This window comes from Photinus pyralis, unplaced genomic scaffold, assembly GCF_008802855.1.
Source record: "Photinus pyralis isolate 1611_PpyrPB1 unplaced genomic scaffold, Ppyr1.3 Ppyr1.4_LG3b, whole genome shotgun sequence".
Classification (NCBI taxonomy): domain Eukaryota; kingdom Metazoa; phylum Arthropoda; class Insecta; order Coleoptera; family Lampyridae; genus Photinus; species Photinus pyralis.
The window spans coordinates 14,259,767-14,282,136 of NW_022170510.1; the positions used below are offsets into that span (position 1 = coordinate 14,259,767).

At 37.7% G+C, this 22,370-nt stretch overlaps 2 protein-coding genes, 1 long non-coding RNA gene and 1 other non-coding gene across 4 annotated transcripts; 2 read left to right on the top strand and 2 right to left on the bottom strand.

Moving 5' to 3' along the window:
• Window positions 1-8,765: 8,765 nt before the first annotated feature.
• On the top strand, window positions 8,766-8,836 carry Trnag-gcc. The gene has a single exon. It is a non-coding gene; the product is annotated as a tRNA-Gly (tRNA).
• Window positions 8,837-9,104: 268 nt separating this feature from the next.
• On the top strand, window positions 9,105-12,176 carry LOC116167391 (putative nuclease HARBI1). Its single transcript, XM_031482745.1, has 5 exons — window positions 9,105-9,409; window positions 9,463-9,685; window positions 10,152-10,411; window positions 10,468-10,957; window positions 11,016-12,176. The coding sequence occupies exons 3-5, from the start codon at window positions 10,190-10,192 to the stop codon at window positions 11,342-11,344; spliced, it is 1,041 nt and encodes a 346-aa protein (XP_031338605.1). The 5' UTR covers window positions 9,105-9,409; window positions 9,463-9,685; window positions 10,152-10,189; the 3' UTR covers window positions 11,345-12,176.
• Window positions 12,011-13,162, bottom strand: LOC116167392. Its single transcript, XM_031482746.1, has 3 exons — window positions 12,771-13,162; window positions 12,501-12,705; window positions 12,011-12,441 (listed from the first exon to the last, which is right to left on the bottom strand). Exons 1-3 carry the CDS (start codon window positions 12,954-12,956, stop codon window positions 12,074-12,076), a joined length of 759 nt encoding a protein of 252 aa, XP_031338606.1. The 5' UTR covers window positions 12,957-13,162; the 3' UTR covers window positions 12,011-12,073.
• Window positions 13,163-13,726: 564 nt separating this feature from the next.
• Window positions 13,727-20,840, bottom strand: LOC116167320. Its single transcript, XR_004144503.1, has 3 exons — window positions 20,828-20,840; window positions 16,065-16,068; window positions 13,727-13,827 (listed from the first exon to the last, which is right to left on the bottom strand). It is a non-coding gene; the product is annotated as an uncharacterized LOC116167320 (long non-coding RNA).
• Between the last annotated feature and the right edge of the window lie 1,530 nt (window positions 20,841-22,370).

Consider the following 22,370-nt stretch of genomic DNA (forward strand, 5'->3'; position numbering starts at 1 on the left):
ACACGCGACAGAGGACGTTTTAAATTTGAATACTACAAAAATTAATATTGTCAATAATGGAATGGCACTTGTTCATTGAATTCAATTAAAAAAAGTTCAACACCTTTGGCGATTTTCTGAGGCATTCTTCAAAAAAATCTGTAACCTTTTCTTGCAGCTAAATATATAAGACGAATTGATGATATTGCGATAAAAACTTTACGTAGTAAAGGTCAAAAGATTAAAAATTTTATCATATCAAATGATCGCACAAAAATGCCAAAAATTGTAATAATTTCTTTTCAAACCCTGAAAATAAATTAGATACAGCTCGTTCGAATGCTCTGTACTGCCACTCCTAGATACACACAAGTACAAGAAGATCGCGATCTGTATATCTGTGGAGGATTTGATGATCCAACGAAATGTTTCAAGGCTCTTCATAATTGGAAGTACCTGACTTGAATTTGAACCATTTAGAAGCCGATTCAGGGATGTTTTATAACATATTTCACGCAGTAAAAACTCAATCTGCTCACATCATAATCCTTAGCCTGATACAGATGGTTTCATCCTAGGAATCTATTTCTGGAAGAAGCTAGCTCGTCTAGGTTGTTTAGGTGTATGGTTTGAATGTTCTTATGACTTATATAAGAGGAAATACATTTCAGGATGTCATTTGGCTGCTCAATCCCTTGGCGAAAACATTTGTCGTATTTTGCCATCATTACACTCTGTGATTCAACTAGCAGATTGGGTTCGAAATAGTTTACAAGCTGCATCGTTGAATTTTGTACAGAAAGCTCTTTTGCTTTATGGATAACTTATGTTAACATTTGCTTTTTCGTATGAAATAATTTCTTTTGTCAACAGTTCTTGTTTTTATTTCAATTATTTTATATTGTTGTGACAATTGACTAGCTAAAAGTTAAACATAAGAAGCAACTGGATATTGTCATTAAAATAGTTCCAAAGCATAATTTGTTCAGTCTATTTACATGATATCTAAAGAGGTAGGGTATAAAAAATAAATGGACCAACAAAGCTGCTGGCAACATCCAGAATTATATTCTGCAAGCTTTTCAGAGTTCAAAACTATTTACAGAATGCGGTCCTCATATTTTGCACACTCAAGTCTATCTAGCGCCCGGTCTAAGACTATTGCAACCAATTTTACCTGATACGGCTCCAACCTTTTACCACACTTCCTTGCTAGTAGTGTCCGGTGTAATCGTGGACACGTATAGATTCCAGAAGCTCCTCTGTGCTTCCAGTATTTTTCGGTGACACTCTGAACGACGTTTTTTTAAAAACTATTAAATTGTCCAACATAGGATTACGTCTAAATCTATATAACGCTTGATTTTTTAATGATATTTTTCTTTTATTTCAGACGACCACCACAGAACCATTTTTGTTTTATTGCCAGGTTTGAATTTTGGAATACTGGCGTTCGCAGCGTCTAATATAGCAGATGTAAGAGTTTTTAAATTTAAGCTATCTAGGGTTGGAGGAACGAACTTCCTTGCGAAAAGTTCCCAATCTGCTCGTGGGATTTTAAATCTAGCCACTGATCTTATCGTGGGATTTTTGCCTCTAACAGTAATGATTATGGTAAAATGATCACTGTGATGGAGATCAGTTTCCACCTCCCATTCAAAATTGCACTATATATTTGGAGAACATATAGAGAGATCAATTGCGTCGAATGTTCCGGATCACATGTCGAAAAACGTGGCCGAACCGTTATTCAAGATACTTAAGTTATCGTTTTCTACGAGTTCCAATAACTCTTTGCCTCGGGCATCATTTGAGGTAGAGTCCCAAACAATGTTGTGGGAATTGAAATCTCCGACAACAACAAAGGGGGTTGGGAGCTGATTTATAATTTATCTAATTTGCTCAACTTCATATTGGAATGGTTAGATAGTCCCCGACAGTTCCATTGGATAATTTTTGTTGTATCCAGTAAGTAGAAACAAACAGTTGAATAATTTAACATAAATAAAAATAACCATTTACAGTGTATATTGGGACTATTACAAACAATTAATTAACAGTATCACATGGTAGACAAAGACAAGAAAACATTTATATCACAGATGTAATCACAGATTAAATTTAATGACCAAAAATTTGCGGATCACCTGCCGTTTTATGAGGCAATGTGGGCTTGCCTTTCGTCCAACCTTTCTTTTTCTTTTGTTGTTTGGCCTCCTGCACTGTCTGCGAATCGACAGAGGTGATGCTGGAGGACCTTGTCCTAGCCAATGACATCCTACGCTTTGACCCTCGCGTTTCGACGTCTATGGTCTCAACTTCCGATGCAGTGGTCGGCTGTAAAGAACTGAGTAATTGTTTCGCTTACTTGTGAGATAGGCTTTAGGCTTTGATTTATGAAGTCCAGATGCATGTCGAGAAAGTTGTTCGATTTTGGTGGTAAGTGCCTTCATACAACTTTTCATCTCTTCCTGTATTATTTTTCCGATTTCTGATTTTAGTCAGCGTTAATCGGATTTCCTACGCAGGCTATTCAAGTTTTTGAGATCAATCAGTCAAGGCACCACCTTCAGCCTTCGGTTTGAGCGTGGGAACGTTTTTCGTGCGCAATCATCAGTGTATTTTAAGAAGAACTGTACAATGAGGATTCCCATGATGTTCCAATGCAAGCAATGGTTAGAGGAGCAGCTCATACCAAGGTAACCATCAAATTCAATTGTGGTTATGGATAACGCACCGTACACCATAGGGTTCAAATAAACAAGCACCTAGGTTTTCAATGCGATTGCTTTAAGAACTGCCCATATTCATACAACAGAAGTGCATGAGAATTGAAAATTGTTCATGAAAGTCTGATACCCTTGTGAAAGAGACAAGTCTAATTTTTGGAAAAACACAATGTTAAGTGAACTGGGGTGGAAATTACAACTTGGTTTACATGACCCGCAAGCCCTGAAGAAAAAGTAATTATTCAAGAGTCGGAAACTCTGAATTTTGTGACAAAAGCTTAAAAAGATCCATATTCTGTGAAAATGGATGTAAAAATGAAAGTAAGCAACATTTCTTAGTTTATCAAACAATACAATAACAATATATATATATATATAATATATAAACAGTAGACTTGTTTGTGTCGACGAAAGTTATGTATCACATAAGTTGTTGCAATTGCTTTTATGGCCTACGACTTCCCTTAAGGTATTTTATTGAATGTTATTTTTTGTATTTTATATTTCAAAGATTACACAATTTTAAAATGTATTATACTAACTAAATAAATAGAACGCGAAAAAATTAAAATATATTTTATTTATATCGAAATGTGGTGATTCGGAGTACTACGTTCCTTTCCCCTTTCTTAATTTTAAACTAACATCTTAATAACTTTCTCTCCTAACAGTTTTTATCATTAGAACAATGTACAATTCTGGCAAATTCATTACTTGTAGTATCACAATCAAACACAAGTTAAAAAGTAATCGTAAACGATTTACATAAAGCGCATTTCCACTTGCATTCATTTCCCATTTGTAAGATGCAACTTCTGTTAAAATCGTAAAAATCCGCCCACAAATATGAAAGATAGCGTTGCACATGGGCAATCCATTGTTGACGTGCTACTTCAATTTCAGTTTATGCGAAGAATTTCATTTCAATGCTTTTCTAAATAAGAAAGTTGGAACTGCGCATGCGCAAACCTAAATTTTAAAACTAATGTTAGATTTTCCTTTGTTCCAAGCGCCTAAGTATCAAATTTCACTTAAATAGTTCCATAGATAAAAAAGTTGGCACTGCGCATGCGCAAAATAAAATTTTGAAACTGGCGCTAGATTTTCCTTTATTCCAAGTGCCTATGTATCACATTTCATTTAAATTCTTCCATAAATAAAAAAGTTGGCACTGCGCATGCGCAAAACCAAATTTTGAAATTGGCGTTTGATTTTCCTTTATCCCAAGTGCCTATGTATCAAATTTCGTTTAAATTCTTCCATAAATAAAAAAGTTGGCACTGCGCATGCGCAAAACCAAATTTTGAAATTGGCGTTTGATTTTCCTTTATTCGAAGTGCTTATGTATCAAATTTCGTTTAAATTCTTCCATAAATAAAAAAGTTGGCACTGCGCATGCGCAAAACCAAATTTTGAAATTGGCGTTTGATTTTCCTTTATCCCAAGTGCCTATGTATCAAATTTCGTTTAAATTCTTCCATAAATAAAAAAGTTGGCACTGCGCATGCGCAAAACCAAATTTTGAAATTGGCGTTTGATTTTCCTTTATCCCAAGTGCCTATGTATCAAATTTCGTTTAAATTCTTCCATAAATAAAAAAGTTGACACTGCGCATGCGCAAAACCAAATTTTGAAATTGGCGTTTGATTTTCCTTTATTCCAAGTGCCTATGTATCAAATTTCATTCAAATACTTTTATAAGTAAAAAAGTTTGCAATTCGGCTTATAAATGGTCGAGATGCGAAAAGGGCACTGTGAATTTTGAATCGATTCGATTCAACTTTTGGCATTGCGTATTATATGGCTAAATCTATGCCCATATTGAATTTCATGCAATTCAGTTCATAACTAACGGAGATGTAAAAGCGATCGAACATTTCTAAACAAAGTTATCGTTCACACGGACAGATAGATGGACAGACAGACAAAGGAACAGACGGAGAGACCAACCGGCAGGCGACAGATAGCAATGCAAAATTATAAACGATCTCTAGGCTGAGTCCCGGCCACGGCTACTGGGCCTGGCCCAGCGCGCTGGCCCTTTTTAGGGCCTCTCTCCATAAGCCCCATCCTTCCTTGGTGGAGGGGGGGCTCATGCCGTCGGGGGGCGTTCTGCTCCCTGACATCAAGGTGGAGGTATCCCCTCCACCCTCGCCGCCCATCTGGCCAGCGGCTGCGTAGCAGCAAGCGCCCGAGGCTGGCTAATCTTCAAGAACTGCCTGCCCACCCAATCCCACCCAAGCCAAGAGGCGGCGTGGAGCCAGAGGTCCCAGTCCGCCGCAGACCGCTGAACCGGCTGATGCGGCCCTCTGCTCTGTGGTTCTAGACCGACGCTCAGTCCGTAAGTGGAAGAGGCGCCCGGGCTGGGGGTGGAACGTGGATCGGGAGGTGGTCCGGGCTGCCTCTCGTTGGTGCTCCTGAAGGAGATGCTTCCAACCCGCGCGCGGTCCACAAGAAGATGCGTGAGTTGGCACGCCTAACTTCCCGTGGATTCGCAGGCCCGACACACCCCGACGAACCGGTGCGCACCAACACGAAAATCCCGACGTCAATTTACAACAAACATCAGATCAGATTTATGACTCTGATGTTGGATTTCGCTGCTCACAATGCAATCATTTGTGCATGACGAAACATGGTTTGAAAAGACACTTTAACTCGGTTAAATGTAAGAAGCTTCTTCTGACAAAAAAAAATCAGACGGTTCAAAATGATAGGACAACTCCAGATGTCATTAATCACGATAATCTGCTTTCTACTTTGCAGACACTAAAACATTCATTTACACTGATAAAAAGGATTCCACGGTCTCTCTGTGAACTTATTGCTGATTCTTTGTCCGACACTATCAATAATTGCATTGATAAAAACTCTTTTGAAAGTTGGAAGCAACTGTCTTTGTTTGCATATAAGGTTTTCAAATTACCTGGATAAAAAAAAACTGACCGAAAAACTTCTCTTACTACTGTGATTAAACGAAACCTCAAGAATCTTTCTAATTTAAGTGATACATCAGATCTTTTTGGAGAGGGTAAATCTGCAAACAGAGTTTTTGGACACGGCGATAATCTTTTAGGTCGTCGGGTTACTTCGAAAATTGAAGCTGGAAATATTAGCGGAGCTGTACGTATTCTATGTTCAGATGACTCTATCGCTGCTTACTCTGAGGATTCCCTTCGAATGCTGGAAATGAAACATCCACTGTCTCCCCCTGATATTGATCTCTTGCCTATTCCAGATGATTTGCCACCATTTCCGGAAATTACTTTGAAAGAATTGTTATCTGCTGTAGCAAGTTTTCCTCACGATTCCGCTGGAAGTATTGATGGTTTTCGACCACAACATTTTAAAGATTTGCTTGGAAAGTCATTGGATCTTCAACATCCGTCATATCAGCTTGGATTATCACTAACACGACTTGTGAATTTGATAGTACGAGGGGAAATACCTGAATTCTTCCGTCATATTTTCTTTGGAGCTTCACTGATAGCTCTGAATAAAAAGGATGGAGGAGTACGGCCTATTGCCGTTGGAATGACTCTACGGCGTTTAGTTGCGAAAATCATCTGTTCCCGTGTACATCAGAGAGCTGGAGAGTTTTGTAGACCTTACCAATTGGGTTTTGGAACTAAGGGAGGTGCAGAAGCAGTTGTTCATGGTGCTAGAAGATTCATTGAAGTTAATTCTGACTCTTGCAAGGTTTTACTGAAATTGGATTTTACTAATGCCTTTAATATGGTTCGTCGTGACAAAGTTCTTTCTGCTTGGATGAACCTTTTCCCAGCATACTACAAATTTATACATCAAGCCTATGGATTTCCATCTTCGTTATCATACGGCAAGAATGTCATTTTATCAGCTTGTGGAGTACAACAAGGTGACCCGTTAGGACCTTTGTTATTTTGTCTAATGTGCTTGGATAAACTGAAAACCTGAAATCTCCTTTTAAAGTTGGCTACCTTGACGATTGGACTTTAGGTGGTGAATTTGACACAGTTTTAGATGATCTCTAATCCATCAAAAATTCAACTATTGAATTAGGACTGCATCTAAATGTAGCAAAATGTGAAGCTTTTTGTACAGGCGGATCCGAAGAACAGAAACAGGAGGTTTTTTCTCGTATCCTTCGTGCAGCTCCAGGTATTCAGTTTCCAGATCTGAAATCCTTTATGTTATTGGGATCTCCTCTGAATACATCCTCTATAAAGACTTGTCTTATGGCCAAATTAGAAAATTTCAAAATTTTGTCGACTCGTTTAAAATTAATATCAGCTCATCATGGACTATTTTTACTCAAGAATTGTCTAGCTGTACCAAAGCTGTTGTACGTTTTACGTACTTCTCCTGCATTCCTTGTTACTGACTGCCTAGCTGCTCTTGATAATGAATTTATAAAAGCTATTGGATCTGTTTGTAATATTGAAATGACTGATACAGTATCGTTACAGTCCAATCTGCCTGTTAATAATAGTGGTTTGGGAGTCAGAAGTACGGAAAGATTAGCCCTTCCAGCCTATTTGGCTTCGATCTTTTTCGTGCTTCCTGTCGTTTCTCAGATTATTGATTGCAATGATGCAGAATGGATTTCTGATACAATTAACCAATGGAAGATACTTGCTGAATCTCAAGAACCTGCTGAAGAAATTCGTCACATCCAAAAATCTTGGGACACTCCTTTGGTTGAAAAGTGATTCGATCAATTGTTCAATAAATTCGTCAATGATCCAGTACACCAAGCAAGGCTGTTAGCACTGAAAGAAAAAGAGTCAGGCGCTTGGTTACTAGCTCTTCCTGCAAGGCAAATCTCCACACATCTTGAAGATTCTGTTTTGCAGATAAGTGTTGCTTTACGCTTAGGTGCTACAGTTTGTACTCCTCATATTTGTAAATGTGGTGTCAATGTGGATAAGTTTAGGCATCATGGTTTATCTTGTCAGAAGAACACAGGAAAGTACAGTCGCCATCGAAACATCTTAGAATGTCAGAAAAGAGCATTCCATGAGGCTGGTTATTCAGTCATCTTAGAACCTGCTCGTCTTTTTGGAATTGATAAAAAACGACCCGATGGGAGAACTTTAACACCTTGGATGGAAGGAAGATGTCTGGCATGGGACTTCACTTGTGTTGATACCTTATGTCCTTCATATCTCTTCTCCTCGGTGAAGAAAGCAGGTTCTGCAGCCGCTTTAGCTGAACGCAGAAAAAAAAATACTTGGTTATTCAGTCATCTTAGAACCTCCTCATCTTTTTGGAATTGATAAAAAACGACCCGATGGGAGAACTTTAACACCATGGCATGGGACTTTACTTGTGTTGATACCTTATGTCCTTCATATCTCTTCTCCTCGGTGAAAAAAGCAGGTTCTGCAGCCGCTTTAGCTGAACGCAGAAAGAAAAATACTTACGCTGCTTTAGAACCTACATTTATTTTTAACGGATTCGCTGTAGAAACCATGGGTCCGTGGGGAAATGAAGCCAAAATGATGACAGCGGCAATTGGTAAAAGACTCAGGCAAAAAACAGGAGAGTCCCGCTCAACCCAGTTTATTTACCAACGGATAGGTATAGAAATTCAAAAAGGCAACGCCGAATGTGTTTTAGGAACTTTACCTTTTTTTAGTAATTCTTTTCATGAAATTTATTATGTTTTAAAACCTCGTTCTTATATGTAATTTGTTCTTGTTCTATTATTTTCATTAAACAATTTGTTCCTTTCAAAAAAAAAAAATCTCTAGGATCGTTAATAAACGGCAAAAGTGTAAAATTATGGAACATGTGAAAAACGGTTTTTTGTTTTTTTTACAATAACTTTTTTTGTAAGCGGTACAGAAAAAATTCCTTCCTTGGTACAAGACTCGACACCATAACGAACCAAATAGCGAAAAAAGTAGAACAATAGCTCTTAAGATAAAAAACTAGTAGCGTCGCAAAGTTAGCGGACGGACGGACAAAGTGGCCACAATAGCGCATTTTTTTTTTATTTTTGTGGAAATGCGCTAAAAATACCTAAATTGTAATTACGTTCACTACCCAGTACAAACTCTATCTTTACAATAAGCATCGGTGGTTCAGTGGTAGAATGCTCGCCTGCCACGCGGGCGGCCCGGGTTCGATTCCCGGCCGATGCAAGTTTTTATTTTGTGAAAGATAATTTATAATAATAGTATATTATGCAATGAGCATTATTAATGATGGCTATTAAGACACGAGTATGAGAATTGGCGAGTTTCGTAATGAATATGAGTGTCATAATAGCCATTAAATGCGAGTTTCATACACTATTTTTTCTACGACTATAATAATAATATATTTATCCAGTTATAAGACGTTTACAAAAATGTATATGGACATGTCACTAATGTACAAGTATTCACAAACAATACAACGTACAACAAAAACTATTAAAAAAATCTTGGTAAAAATCTAAATATCTAGAGTGGACTCATAAAACTCGTTTATGTTGTAAAAACTACCATTTAACAGCAGATATCTGATTTTACTTTTGAATTTGATTAAATTAACTAGTTCCTTAATATCATCTGGTAATTTATTAGAAAGTTTTATGCCGACAATACAAAATTTTTGTGAAAAAATTCCGTCCTATGCTGTGGCCCTTGTAGGAGGATTTTTTATTCTTGCTTCTTGTGTTGTGCTCCGGAACCGTAGCTACAGTGTTCGCTATGATACGCTTTTATTTAAAGGTATGGATTAAACATTCTTGGATGTATAAACTTGCTAATGGCATTATTTTCAGGTTTTTAAATGATGAGCTACAAGAGGTGATTCCACGGTGGCTTCAAAAGCGGTCCAAAATTTGAGATTTTTATTACGTGCAGATAGTGAAGTCAGGGACCTTAAAGCATGCGCAGTCATGGTAATGCGTTTCAGCGGAGAGTCACTGTCAAATTTAATGACCGCTGATTGAAATCTTACGATTAAGAGCCCTATTCTTGAACGCGTGACTACCGTGTGAGTGAGTGAGTATGACGTCATCTCGAGCGATTTTCATATTTTCGTATTCTTGACGCTTTAAACCGTTCGAGTGGTTGACTCACACTGTCACATGTCGAGCGCTTTCAGTCGATCAGTTTTTTTTCAGTGACTTGAGTTGTGCGATCCTTTTAAACTGATTTTTGGTGATCTTACTCGTATATTTTCCTAAAGTATAGGCAATAAATAAAACCGTCACGCTTTTCGTGAGTATTTTATGCATCCTTTCACCTTGTCGTTTCTCAGTGTTTATATGATTTATGAATGAAATCTAACCTCGCTTTTGATAAATTTTCGTGCTCGTTCTCCTGTGATTTCTAGGCGATTTTTATTATTTATTTATACGAAACTGTTTATTAAACTTCCTTCTTTTTAACGATTATCATTTTGCTCGCGAAAGTGTGCATAATCCGTGTGAAGTGTACAATTTTTACACCTCTGTTTTTACCACAGTTTTGCTAAGTATATAAAGATTCATTCAAGAAATTAAAATGGACGAACTGGTTATGTTGGATTTGCTGGACGCCGAAGAGGAAGCAGAAGAAGTTGTCCGTGTTCAAAGACCCCGGGCTGACGCAATTGCCATTCTTAGCGATGTCCAGTTTAAAAACATGTTTCGTTTTCCCAAGGAACTGTTTAGGATTATTGTGGAGGTGTTGTCCCCCCATATGAGACCAACAAATCGAGCTTCAGATTTGGAGATTCCCATTCGTGTAAGTAAAGAAAATTTTCCACTTACAGCTTATTGGTTTCTTTTCTTATATGGCAGATATTGATTGCATTACGCTTTTTTGCTTCGGGATCTTATCAGATGGATGTAGGCTCCAACTTGTTCATGTCTGTCTCCCAACCGACTGTAAGTCGATGCATCAGTGAAGTGAGCGATGCTTTCAATGTCCCAGCGATTTTCAATCGATTTGTAAGATTCCCTCATAACTTCGAGGAACTGGACCGAGTACGAATGGGTTTTTTCGAAAAGTACAACTTCCCTGGTGTTGTCGGCTGTATAGATTGTACTCACGTGGCAATTGTGGCGCCCCCCGCGGAAGATCCCGATCGACCAGGACACTTGTACATAAATCGCAAAGGATTTCATTCGATAAACGTTCAGCTCATTTGCGATTCAAATCTTAAGATATTGAACGTAAAAGCATCTCATCCTGGAAGTACCCACGATGCATTCATTTGGAATAATTCTAATGTCCAAGAGGTAATGCGTACCATCCATGCAGAGAGACGAGGAACCTATTTTTTACTTGGTTAGTACATTCTCAATAAAATCAATGAAATGATAAAACGTGTTGTACGTTTTTGTAGGAGATAGTGGCTATCCTTTACGGCCTTGGCTTTTAACACCTTTGGAAGTTGAACCTGAAGAGGGTACACCAGAACACAATTACAACTGTGCCCATAAACGCGCAAGGGCTTCCATAGAGCGCTGCAATGGTGTTTTGAAAAGCAGGTTCCGGTGTCTTTTGAAACATCGAGTTTTACATTATTCCCCTCATAGGGCAGCTCTAATTATAAATTCGTGTGTAGTTTTGCATAATATTTGTATGGAGCGCAATTTGGTGGAGGATCTGGATGAGTTTGATAATCAGGACATTAATGACGGTGAGACTTTACATTACTCCGGACTGCACTGATTGCTGGCCGATTCATAAATAATTAATTTGTTAAAAGTCGTTTGAGAGAGCAATTATGTTTAATTAATATTTTCATAAAAATCTGGCATATTTTTCACAATGTAAATGTGAATGAATTGCTATAGGCTTGACAATATTTCATAAAACAGAATTCGTGAAATCTTATCAAACTAGACCTTGAATATTTTGGTATGCTACATTTGTGGTTAACCTCTGTACGAATCACTCACATTTAATATAGATCAATGCTTGTATAGTTATTTTCTAGTTTAGCTTATTACTTATCGTCATAATCACTAGAGCTGGCGTGTGATTATATAAGAAATTCTGTATAAAATAGGTTCTCACCTACTGAAATACATGTGTTGATGTACATTTCAAATGTGCACAATAGAATAATCATAAACTAGTAGACACAATCACTACAGACCGACGAAAGGGTATTTTCTCAGGAAGGAAGTGACTAGTCCAAAAAATCTTTTGTCGATCTGGTCTTGAAGCAGTGCTACACTGTATAAGAAAAAAATCACGAAGAAAAAGCTTAAAACGGAGGAGTAGTAGTGGCCCAGATGGACCAAGTGCAGGCAACAGCTTTAATTTTCTTTTAGGAAAATGCACTGAAAAATTTATTAGCCGCTCCCCAGCACTTGTAATTATACAACTAGAAAATTTATATCATTATGTAATTATCAATAAAAATCGTTTGTCGTTATATTTTACATATTACCATTAGTTGGAGCTATATTTAAGTTTTTTTAATTCTAGCAATTGTGTATTAATAATGAGTTGCTGTTCCATTAAAACAGTTTGTTGCCGTAAGTGCTCAATTTTTGCGTCGTAATAGTCTTTTTTTATTTTTAATTTTTTATTCAAATATTCTGCATATTCCGCCCTCGATTCTTCTGCCGTTCGCTTCTTCCCTTTTTTAACAATTTCTGAAGCTGCTGAACTGGTTAGATTCTTGGATGTCGTGGGTTGCGTAGGTGGGATTTTGGTTACCTCGTCAATGTTGATAACCTCGATGTCGACTTCGTCAACAGGGTTCAATATTATGGGATGAACAATTGCACCACTGGAATTGGAGATCATGGATGTGGCTAAAAGGACAAGGAAAAATTGTAACGTGAAAGTTGTTACAAAATCGTAGCCTATATACTTGTATCATTCGCATGGAAATTGCAGACACTTTCTTTAATTAATGAATCTCCTTCTACCACTACCGGCTTGATAAAAGTGTCCACAATATCCTGCTCGAATGTGGTCAATTTTTCATCACTGGGGGGACCGCCACCTGTTTGGTTTGTTGACCGGTTGATTCTGGCAGCTTTCGCCTTTACGCGAGAATATAAATCTTGCCAAGTCTAAAATTGCAACAATATATATAGCTTTAATAAGGTATTGAGTTGCATATTAATGAAAACATTACTTTTCGCCAATTTTTCCAATCTTTGTAAGGCCTTCCAGTGCTATTCAAAGATGCTGCAACCGTCTTCCACTTCTCGTGTATATTTTTGTTGGTAAAATTAGGTGACGTTTTCCCTGCCACGACGTTTTTATTTTTTTTTAAAAACTGAACAAGTATCAGCTTTTGCTCTTCTGAAGCGCGAGACATATTTTAATTTTAAATTTGAATAAATCGCAAAAATTACAAACGCAAGCGCAATGAATCACAATTTGACAGATTCAAACAAGTGACATGAGAAAAAAGTGAGAATACAGTGGTGCCAAGTTGACAAACTCGAGCGGTTTTCAATTAGTGTCAAGAATACGGAATTTGGTGAGTGAGTGAGTCACCGATGACAAAGTTACCCACTCACCGATTTTTATCGAGCGGTTCAAGAATAGGAGTCTAAGTTCGTATGGGAATTGGGAGAGAACACAAATTCGCTATGCCCAGCAGCTGTCAAAACTAATAAATATTAGATCTGTCATTGGTATGGCAACTTTGATTTTCATAAACTATGCGTCGTTATTCCGTGATTCTGCATTTCTATTGGTCGTAAACTTGGATCTTAATGAAAATCTGTATCGAAATGACTATCGTTTAAGTACAGGTGGCCAGTGGCGTACCTAGGCCTTTTTAGGGAGGGCAGCAGCTCCTCCAATTCTGTATCCAGCCCCCCTTTATATAATTTAAAAGTTTTTATTATAAGGGTATTTAGGCGCGCTTAATGTTTTTAATGGTAACCGAGGTAAAACAATTTGCGTTAATTTTGGTATATAACATGCGCAAAAAAATGAAGAAAACCACAAAGAATCACATCATATCTTCTTAGAGGGACAAGCGGCTCGAAGCCGCGCTATAGAGAGCAATAACAGGTCTGTGATGCCATTAGATGTCCTGGGCCGCACGCGCGCTACACTGAAGGAATCAGCATGTGTGCAGATAGCCCTCGGCCGAGAGGCCCGGATAATCCGCTGAAACTCCTTCGTGCTAGGGATTGGGGCTTGAAATTCTTCCCCATGAACGAGGAATTCCCAGTCTAGTCCAGGCGCTAATATACGTATTGAGCATGCATTGAAAGTCGAACGCAGTTTGACTTTTGATTACTGTTGGGGGCATATAGTAGATGAAAAATATCGATGTCGTCGCATTTCCGCGGTGGGCATAACATGAAGGGGAGGGGGCAAAGTCGCGCGCGCGGCGATTCACTTTATCGTTTCTAACTCAAAGACGGTAATAGTTACCTACGGTTAAAGGTACGACTTTTATCCTTAGGGCCTTTTTTGTAGGCAATATAAGTAGCTGAAAATAGCCGCTTCAAGCATTGCTCTAACTATTACCGTCTTTGAGTTAGAAACTATAAAGTGAATCGCCACGCGCGCGACCTTGCCCCCTTCCCCTCATGTGATGTTCACTGCGGAAATGCGACGACATCGATTTTTTTCATCTACTATATGATCCCAACAATAATCAAAAGTCAAACTGCGTTCGACTTTCAATGCATGCTCAAACCCTTTAGCGCCCGGACTAGTAAGCGCGAGTCATAAGCTCGCGTTGATTACGTCCCTGCCATTTGTACACACCGCCAGTCGCTACTACCCATGATACTAGTAGTATCATTCTACTACCGATCGAACGATTTAGCGAGGTCTTCGGACCGACGCCCGTCGGCCTACCGTCGACGGACACGTGGGAAAGTCGACCGAACTTGATCCTTTAGACCGGTTTAGAGGAAGTAAAAGTCGTAGTTCGTCGTCGAGCTTAGTTTTTTCGCGAGGGGGTCTACGGTTCTTAAATACACTGGACATGGACTAATATTATATTTTAATTTAAATGAAAGTCAATTTACGTTAAATTTATCTCTTTTTTTGTATGTTTTGTACCGACTGAATATGTAGAGGGGGGTTAAACTGGCCTTAATTGGCTTCGCCAAACCCTTAATAAAGATTATTATTATTATTAAAGAATCTGTTATCAAAACGTCTGGAATGGAATCGCCAAACTTATCCAGGAGAAATATTTCAAGGATTTACAATACAAAAATTGATCCCTTCCGGACATTGAATTGAAGACTGCACTAGACGCCCGTAATTGTAAACGTCGAAAACTTCAAAATATTCCCGAAAAGAGAAAATCATCTTCTGTAGCTCTCAGGAAAGAATTGGTGCAATATTTTAGAGAAGAACTAGGTCATTATGGAAATTATACTGGCAGGATAGAATATAACCCAATCATTTCTAAAACCACACAAGGTGGATCGCGCAGGTTAGCCGATAGCAAATTTCTAACACCAAATGACACTGACAAATGTCCGATACGTCTTTTTCATAAATTAATGTCAAAAAGAACTGAAAATATCCAAATTGATGGTTTCTTTTTGACACCTAATACAAATTGGCAGGAATCTTTATCTAAGGGGTGGTATAAAAATCTCCCTGTAGGGCAAAACGAAATGGGAAAATGGACAAAACAAGCGGCCCAAAAATTGGCTTGGATCCTACCAAAATAAAAATTACAAACCATTCAAATCGTTCTTCTGCTATAACACAACTAGCTAGAAGTGGAGTAGGCGATCAACAGTTGTTAAAGATAACAGGACATTCTTCTGCAAGCTCCACCAAACGTTATCTACAACTTGACGAGGAGCATCATACCACAATAATCAACAATTTCAGAAAAAAAACGCCGTTTCATCCTCATCTCAAGGAAATTGTACAATTACCCACAATAATTGCACAATTAATTACAATAATTTTGTAATCATTCTTAATTATATAATAAAAATACTTAGTACTTGCTCGAAATGTTAAGAATATAGTTTAAAAAATAACACATTTATGTGTGGGGTTTAAGTTAAAGCAGCGTCAGCTTAATACATTGGTAACTTTAACATAGGATTTGGCAGCCCACCAATAATGTACCTATGTAATTTTTGTGTTAGATCAGCAACCCAAATCACTTTGAAGAAACTTGAACCAGGATAATATCGTACAAAATGTTAAGATACATTATGCAGCGTACAAACATCAGCGCCCTTATTTGTAAGGAGCCGATAAAAAAAGGTAGAGATATAATTTCGTTTTTCTCGCACTAATTTTTGTGCAATAAACGATGTACGTTGATCTATAATGGGATTGAGGGGAATTGGCTGATGCTAATGGATACCTTTACTTAATTAATTTCATAAAACTTTGACGACGTATATTTCAAAACGGTCAACGAACATAACGGAGCGTCAAGTGCAAAAGAAAATCGCCCTTCCCTGTCATTATAAACAAGCCTTATCGCGAACCACTTCTCCTTTTCTTTTTAAAACGTAAATTTTCCGGAAATCCCACTATATTGCCGTTCTATTAAAACAAAATGTTATCAAGTATTTATGTCTTATTTGGATAGAGCCGAGTCCTAGGATGGCTCGAAGAAAAACATAATATCGACACTGGACCAAGAGCAGCTGGGACTGCACTGCCACCAGGCATGATCACCGTGCCCCGCATGGCAGACTGTTTTCCTACGAGAATGTGTGACATTACAACTTTGAAAAAGCAGCGGAGACTCTTCAAGATATTAGTCTCCCTGAAGGAACCATTGTTCGCAAGGGGCCACTTCTCTGGTCCATCCATCCACCTTATACTCCCGACTTATTTAGGTTTCAAAAATCCTCTTTTGCGGTAGTTAAATATTCGAGTTACAGTGCTATTCATTTAGAAATAGAGATGGGATTTTTACAAATGACAAAAATCCTCCTCAAGAGGCCTAATTTTATGTAACCGATATAACATGCGCACGCATTTTTCATTGTCATTCTAGATTTTAGTAAAAACGACATATAGTAAATAGTACGCTTTTAGGTTTAGGAGTAGGGGAGAGGGGGGGAATGCCGCCATAGGAGGGAATACCGCCACCCGTCTTATTTTAGTAGTTGCCGCCAATATGATTCTTAATTATGTACTGTCCTCTAGTACTATAGGTTTTAAATGTCTGCTTGAAATTTGAGGAATCTACAATACCGACAGATCGTCGTTCGTGCGAGTCAACAAATTCGACTTGGTTCGTTATAACTTTGGCGCTCTCAAAAATAGCGGTGAGTAGATAAACGAAAAAAGGAGTTCACTTTATTTTGGCATGTGCAGCATCGGCACAGTTTAGTGCTTACGTAGTGGTATGTATTTTTCTGCAAAAGACACACTGTGTGACTAGTAGAAAAAACATTGTGCTATTATCAGTGCGGGGGAATGCCGCCAGTCACCGTTGGGAAAATTTAGTAGAGGCTTATATTATTTGTGGGGAGAAAGGCAAGGATCAAGTGTGGTACAGATGTGTCCTTTGTGGAAAATGGGCCCATACGGAGTGTAGTGGGGTTGTTACTGCCAGAAATTTCAAGTGTGACTGTTGTCAATTTTGAAATTTACTGGAAACCTAAGAATTACAATCATTTTGATTTTGAAATATTTTATTTTCGAAGAAAAACGTTTTGTTTTGCATTAACAAATAAAGTTTATTAAAAAACAACTGACCCTCATTCAAGTTACTACAAAAGGTAGGCACTTAAGGTAATGGCAGTATTACCCCAAATGAATGGCGGTATTGCCCCCACACGTCGGGGTTATTCCGCCATAACTGACATTTTTTCATTCCTTAGCAACTGAAATGTGTGTTAGAGAAGCGCTTTTTTAAGGATACATATTTGTTGGTAAAGGTTTCAAGTATTTAAAAAAAAATTCATTTGTTAATAAACAACGTGTACTTCCAAATAATAACCATATTCTCTTAAGGTGGCGGCATTCCCCCCTTCTCCCCTACACCAGATCTTATTATCCCCTGGAACTTATGGAATGTGTTGGTTAATATTAGCACTACACTATATTCACCTATTCGCGTTTTTAATTGAGCGAAATTTTCATGCAAAAATACACTATGCTACGTATCCTGCAAAGTATAGACCGACCCGAAAGTAATACGCTTACGTTCCTGACATAGGTCCGACCTCACAAGATTATGAAGAAACCTCAGTTACGCGACTCATTTGTAGAGGAAGCACTGTGTGATCTAGTTGAATCACGAAGTGCATTTAATGAGTACACCAGATGTTATTATACCCTGGAAGGGCATTACGTCAACCTTTGGTTGTATGACCGCCCTATCACATCCCCCGTTGTTGATCCTTGCTATAGTGAAGCTATAAGGATAACACGTGAAGCTTTTTATCTCTTCGAGAGACCAAGCTTTATCCCCGGGGATCGTCTGAAAGATGTTCAGGAGTTCCGGCGCAGGTTGGAACTATGTTGGAAAGAAGGGAAACCCTGGGACAATCTAGAGCATTTGGTCATTTACGATCTTGGAAAGAAGCCCAAGCATCCTTGGGTTATACACCAGACTTAACTTGGACTCGCACCCAATTAGGGACTTTCGAATCACCTAAAATGCGGAACGTATGGGGAAAGGCCTTCCACTATATTATTATAGAGGGAATGATCGCCGCGCCACTAATACGTTGATACCAGGCATACCAACACATCAACCAACTCTTCCAACAAAAATTAAAACATTCAGTTTCATGTCCTACGTTAAAATTGAGGATTGTCCTATGTGGATCACATTTAAATATCCACTTATTTTAAAGTGACAAGTAACGCTTCTAAATCTATTACCGATACTATTCCAATTGACAATATCAACCTTCACTTAATACATCGCACACGGACGAAAATAAAGATACGGAAGTTAAAGCAATATTTCGATTAATTAATATGACAGGAAAATCTTCATTTGTTTTAAGAAGTTATTTTGGTTGCATAAAATTAGGCGTCCCTCAGAAGAGTTTTTGTCATTTAAAACTAGACATAGGAATTCCCTGTGTCTACTTCTAAATGAATATCACTGTATAATCTCTCGCGTTTCATTCTAATTTATTCTATCGTGGAGATAATGTTTCCGGCGGTTCACTCTCAATCATTTTTCTTTAGCGATGTTATTCCAGATTTGAAGGTTTTTGTTGGCGTATTCTGAGTATATTAATATCGCATCAAATAAATAGTCACAATTTGAAGTTGCCGTCTGTGATCGCATGATATTTTGCATCGTAATCATTTTTCTCATCTATCATTATGTTTACGTTTTTAGATAAATTGCGCAACAAGTTTGCTGAGAGCTAGTAAATCATTTTCTGTTTATTTTTCTTATGTGATTTTGCCAACTAACTGTTAATACGTTTCGCTGAACACTCTCAGAATAATAATATAACTGAAGAACCAGTAATGATTTTTATCACCTCTTCACGTAAACGACGGATAGAAAAATTTATTGTTAAATTGATACAACTCCACTTCGGCAGACGCAATTTGTGAAATGGGATGCGATTTGCATATAAGTGTTAACTCTGTCGGGTATGGTTATGTCGGCCAGGGCCATATCGAAATTGCCCCTCCGAAATAATCGGCGAATGGAAATAACTTTTTCTTATCTACAACATGCGGGTGCCCAATTATTTATGCATGATATGTATCAACATCTTTGAAATCCTGTTGTGTACTACTATTTAAATATAACTAACCATAGGGTTAACCTGAGAATAATAGAGGGCGATACAGTGCTATTCCCACATCGTTTCGCCGCAAAGGGAAATAATATTTCATTTTAATTTAACGATTTAAACCACTTTTTCGGCAGTCAAAAGCCCTACTTTTACAAACGTGTGCCATTGGATATTATATAAGAAATACAGGACACAATCAATTTTCTTTATGGCAAAAATTACGCTGCCAATCAAGTGTGTATCGACAGTGATTTATTAATTGTGTACAAAAGCCTCAAAGGAACAGTTTTAATTTTTATGGATTTTTCGCTTCTCTTATTTCTTCTTCAACACAAACTGATTCTGTTCGGAAATTATTGAGAAACTCGACTACTCATTTTTACTATTAAAATCGACGGAGAGCTTAATGAAATGAGACGATCTAAAGAGTAAACTCGCCGTTATACACTATTGAAAAGCAAAGCATGTAAAAGAACAGCCATCAGCCGCCTCAGTAAATTCACTTTACGCGATCGCTGCTTTCTAAGACCTGCTTTGTATGCAAATGCGGGGTTTCTTTTGCATTGTTTTAATCCTAGCTCCTTTCTTGTCCAGGAGACAGAGGTCCCTATAAATGCCCGATTAAATCAGATCTTTCTTTATACTCAAGTGCATTTTTGTTCCGGATATCTCACTACCGACGCAAATTAAATTTCATTTTTATACGAAGGGAACCGCTTTATTGTTAACGTTCTCTCTTATACAAAGTTAATATAGGGAAACGGTGAAAATGGGAAAATGCAAACGCAATCCTTTTCTGGAAAGGACTCAGATTAATTGTAACTTCTTCCGAATTAGCCTAATCTTGTTTAAATATGAGCGCGGTAACACGATTCTACGTAACGCAAATTTTATCGTTTTAAGTGTGTATATATCCAATTGAATTTCAAATTTATGGAAATCAGCGACTATAGCTAAGGTGTGCGGAGATTGAACATTCTCAGCTTTCTTTGTTTTTGTCCTTTTTGTTTACTTTAATTTAACAGCGACACTTTGTTATTTTTATAACGAGGTTCAATTTCTTGCCTCAACCACTTTCTAAAAATATTAAAATTAGTTGCTCTGATTACGGTCGGCCGCCTTTTTAACTCCGATAATGTCAATGTGTAAATATTGATTGGGTTGCAGAATTGAATTAATAGCTAGCTATAAGGCGAAATCTCACCTCGTGTATAAGACACGCCAAGCTGAAGCGTCACCACCATTTACACTTGAAACGGTCTCGCTTGAAAAGATTTATCTAGAAGCAAGGCAGGAGCCGGCTTTAATACAAGTAGATTACCATATTTCCGCTATAACTGGAACGCACCACCGAGCAGCACTTTCAAGAAAATTATACCACCTTCTTTTCACAAAGAAAAGAAATTATATACAGTAAAAAGTATTTGTGCCACTATTTACTACGAAACATACCAAGAGATATATCATGTTTTGCTACCACTCGAACACAATTATAATGGAAAACGCAGATCGGAAGACATCATATTCCTTTTTTGTAGCTACACGGTGCGAACCCTTAATTTCAAGTACAGACAGATACAGTTGTACATTATTTTTCATTATTTACGAAAATGGCATCACTCATTCAATCTTATGCGTATATAAAATGTTTCTGCTCCTATACTTTGATATATTAAACATTTGCTACCTGTACCTAAATGATGGTAATTTCGATACAACATAGAAGTTTACGACCAATAGAAATGTAGCCTCACAGGAAGACGACGTATAATTTATGAAACGCAAAGTTGCCATAACAATGACAGATCTAACATCTATTAGTTGTGACAGCTGCAGCTAGGTCTAGCGAGTTGGTGTTTCGTTTTCTTAAGGCCAATTCACATTGTCGCTCACACGATACACTTACAACGGTATGCTCTTGCGCATCTAGCGTGACGTCACGTGCGAACAAAACCACAGAATATAAGAGCAAAATTACGATGCTTAGATCGACAAATCACAAGGTTAGTTGATGATTTGTGTAGAGATCCTCGCGTAAGTTATTTCTGGGATTTCGTGATCGTATGAAATAAACTCTAACCATAAACATTGGCCCTAAACATGAAATGCGGCTGTTTCAGTAAAAATTATATAATTCATGCATTATCAAAAGATCTAATCGCTCCTCCGTGTCCCTTTTATTTTGATTTTCATTATTACGCGGTAGTTTTAAAGTAGGTAAAGCATCAGGTTTCAAACATCCGCTGTTTTTAAAAGTAGGTCTAATTAAGGAGTCGTTCCCTTGCGGTGCTTCAAAACGGCTGGCTTCAAAATGTTCATAACAAATACAGGATATAGGATTAAACAGCAATGGAAAGACTTAAACACACCACTTAATAATAATGCAACACCATTTTTCAAGGTAATTTTGTCCTTACGACGACTTGCAACAATCCATTTTAGAGAAAAGTCTTCAATTTTCGGAAATCGAAAGTACCTATTTTATTTCCACACACAACCTGGCATTTTGGAATTTTCACTAATGATTACTTAGCTATCAACAAATTAATGCTTAGCTATCAACAAATTAACGCTATAAAACTCGTAAATACAACTGAAAAGGTGCAAACTGTCACGCGTGACATCTGTACTGGATTTTTCCGTGCGTAAACATTTGAATTTTGGCGCCACACGTTCGCAGGTGACGTAATGCGCAGTAGAAAACGCGTTTGAGAAAAATAATGAGCATACCGTGTGTAAGTGTATCGTGGTCGCTCACATTACGGTCAGATCACGGTCCGGTCAATTATTGTAACGTGTATTTCTACGGTCAGGTCACAGTACGTTCACAGTCAATTCACTGGCGCTCATTTTAGTCAGTGTCATCAAAAACGTCGACAGATCCGTGTTGTAAAATGGAAACATTTTCAATAGTCAATTTAGCAATTGCCGTATGTTTGGATGAAGAGCAAAAAAACAAAAAACGCAAGAAGATATGGGTTCATGACATCTTGAAAAGCGGAAAAAAAAACAAAAAAACATTTTTTTTACATATTAATATAGAATTG

What these genes read in the sequence shown, in the direction of transcription:
- LOC116167391 (XM_031482745.1), top strand. Translation starts at nt 10,190, where the DNA reads ATGGACGAACTGGTTATGTTGGATTTGCTGGACGCCGAAGAGGAAGCA. An exon ending in ATTTGGAGATTCCCATTCGT is followed by an intron (nt 10,412 to 10,467) that starts GTAAGTAAAGAA and finishes CTTATATGGCAG; the next exon opens with ATATTGATTGCATTACGCTT. An exon ending in AGGAACCTATTTTTTACTTG is followed by an intron (nt 10,958 to 11,015) that starts GTTAGTACATTC and finishes ACGTTTTTGTAG; the next exon opens with GAGATAGTGGCTATCCTTTA.
- LOC116167392 (XM_031482746.1), bottom strand. Translation starts at nt 12,956, where the DNA reads ATGTCTCGCGCTTCAGAAGAGCAAAAGCTGATACTTGTTCAGTTTTTA. An exon ending in ATTGGAAAAATTGGCGAAAA is followed by an intron (nt 12,706 to 12,770) that starts GTAATGTTTTCA and finishes TTGCAATTTTAG; the next exon opens with ACTTGGCAAGATTTATATTC. An exon ending in TTTCCATGCGAATGATACAA is followed by an intron (nt 12,442 to 12,500) that starts GTATATAGGCTA and finishes TTGTCCTTTTAG; the next exon opens with CCACATCCATGATCTCCAAT.